General features: G+C 37.8%; 1 protein-coding gene across 1 annotated transcript; it reads left to right on the top strand.

The window, feature by feature from the left end:
- Positions 1 to 228: 228 nt before the first annotated feature.
- Positions 229 to 1,747, top strand: LOC148543919 (uncharacterized). The gene is made up of 4 exons (XM_088498777.1): positions 229 to 592; positions 722 to 790; positions 906 to 1,082; positions 1,365 to 1,747. Exons 1-4 carry the CDS (start codon positions 229 to 231, stop codon positions 1,745 to 1,747), a joined length of 993 nt encoding a protein of 330 aa, XP_088354903.1.
- Positions 1,748 to 2,097: the final 350 nt, after the last annotated feature.

Raw genomic sequence — 2,097 nt, forward strand, 5'->3', positions numbered from 1 at the left:
GCTCAATCCTCAGGGGTCGATAAAAACAAAAAAATTGATGTCGATGAAGAATATTTCGAAGAAGGGGATGATGACATGATCGGAACGATTTCAATCATTCCGACCGAGTATCTGGGAGAATATGAAGGTGACCCAGATGAAGATTATGATATGAATGATGATGAAGCTTTTTCTTTCATCCGAATTGAAGATGAGCCGGGGTATTTTCTTTGACCTACTGAAAAACAAATGTCTCATCTCCGTCCGCTTCATATAACCACCACTTTGAGTGGAATCAAGGTAAACAAAGTCTTGATCGATGGTGGGCCAGTAATAAGTCTTTTGCCTAAAAGGATGTTAATGAAGGTGGGGAAACATCCTGATGATTTGGTTCCCACAAATATTGTTGTGACGGACTTTAGTGGGGCTTTGTCTCCGGCAAAAGGACTGGTCACTTTGATTGTAAAGGTTGGCTCATCTGAGCGAAACACAGTGTTTGTGGTGGTTCCATCAAATGCAAGTTATAATGCTTTGCTGGGGCGAGACTGGATCCATGGTGTGGGAGCCGTACCTTCTACTGTACACCAAAGTGTTCTTCTTTGGATGAAGGATGGCAAGCCTGAAGTCATTAAGGTAGATTCGAACCTCTATGTCGAATAGCTGCATATTGATTTCAGGATGTATAATCCTAAGTTGAAGCCTTTGAATGTTGATAGGACACTAAACTCTTATAATTGTGAAGGTTGCTATTTGTCCTCGGAAGGTTTATCTATGAAGCTGCGTTACCCAGAGTTGGATTTTACTCCAACTGGTTGGGATTGTCTCCCTTGAAGATCTTCAGGAGGGTTGCTCTATGGACCAGGTTGAGGAAGTTTTCGATTACTTGGTAACTCTGCATAATTATTTAAATAATTGTCTTTCTGTAGGAAATAAAGATGATTCTTCTGATGAGATAGAATCACTTAGGGTTCAAAGTTCTTTTAATGATAATTGTATCAACTCGATATCTTCAGTCGAGTTTAGTCATCGTTTACTTGTTCCTTATTTATGTAACGGAAGTGATGTTGTTGGCCGAACTGCTGGTTTAGTGGCAGAGGCGCATTGTATTGAAAATTGAAGTAATTTCAGTTTAATAAATGATCAAGTTCATCCTACTCCCAATGAGTCTATTGATTTTTCTTTTGATTGCATCTATGATCTCGAACCTTTGGGTTTCGAAAAATATTCAGTAAAAGATGATAATCATTTCAAAGGATTTGAATCTCAAGATCCCTTAAAAGAAATTAATCTGGGGACTCTTGATGATGTTCGAATTACATATATTTGTAAAGATCTTGTCGATCCTTTTCGAACTGAATTTTTCCATCTTTTACATGAGTTTAAAGATTGTTTTGCTTGGGATTATCATGAGATGCCTGGTCTCGATCGTTCTCTAGTAGAACATCAATTAGCATTGAAACTAAATGCTCGACCTGTGAAGCAAACCCCTCGTCGTTTTGTTCTAGAAATCAATCAAAAGATTAAAGAAGAGATAGAACGCTTGATTAAGGCGAAATTTATTCGAACCGCGAGATATGTGGAATGGGTTTCGAATATTGTTCCTGTGATAAAGAAGAATGGGAAGTTAAGAGTATGCATTATTTTTCGAGATTTGAATAATGCTACTCCGAAGGATGAATACTTTATGCCAATTGCAGATATATTGATTGATTCTGCAGCGGGAAACAAAATTTTAAGTTTTATGGACGGTTATTCAGGATCTAACTAAATCTTCATTGCGGAAGATGATGTGTTCAAAACTGCTTTTCGTTGTCTTGAGGCGATAGGCACTTATGAATAGGTAGTTATGCCCTTCGGTTTGAAAAATGCCGGTGCTACTTATCAACGAGCGATGAATGCTATATTCTATGAGTTTATAGTGAACTTTATGGAAGTATACATCGATGACGTCATGGTCAAGTCGATTTCGGTGACTCAACGTATTGATCACCTAAGAAAAGCATTTGTCACCATGAGGAAGAAAGGGTTAAAAATGAACCCTTTAAAATGTGCTTTTGGGGTATATGCTGGAAATTTTTTAGGTTTTGTTGTTCATAAAAAGGGGATTGCAATCGATAA

Source organism: Arachis ipaensis, chromosome B9 (assembly GCF_059453495.1).
Source record: "Arachis ipaensis isolate K30076 ecotype BB chromosome B9, ASM5945349v1, whole genome shotgun sequence".
In the NCBI taxonomy this organism is placed as follows: Eukaryota; Viridiplantae; Streptophyta; class Magnoliopsida; order Fabales; family Fabaceae; genus Arachis; species Arachis ipaensis.

Coding starts and splice junctions, on each gene's coding strand:
- LOC148543919 (XM_088498777.1), top strand. CDS start 229: ATGTCTCATCTCCGTCCGCTTCATATAACCACCACTTTGAGTGGAATC. Junction 593..721: donor TCTTCTTTGGATGAAGGATG/GCAAGCCTGAAG, acceptor ATAATTGTGAAG/GTTGCTATTTGTCCTCGGAA. Junction 1,083..1,364: donor TTTAGTGGCAGAGGCGCATT/GTATTGAAAATT, acceptor ATGAGTTTAAAG/ATTGTTTTGCTTGGGATTAT.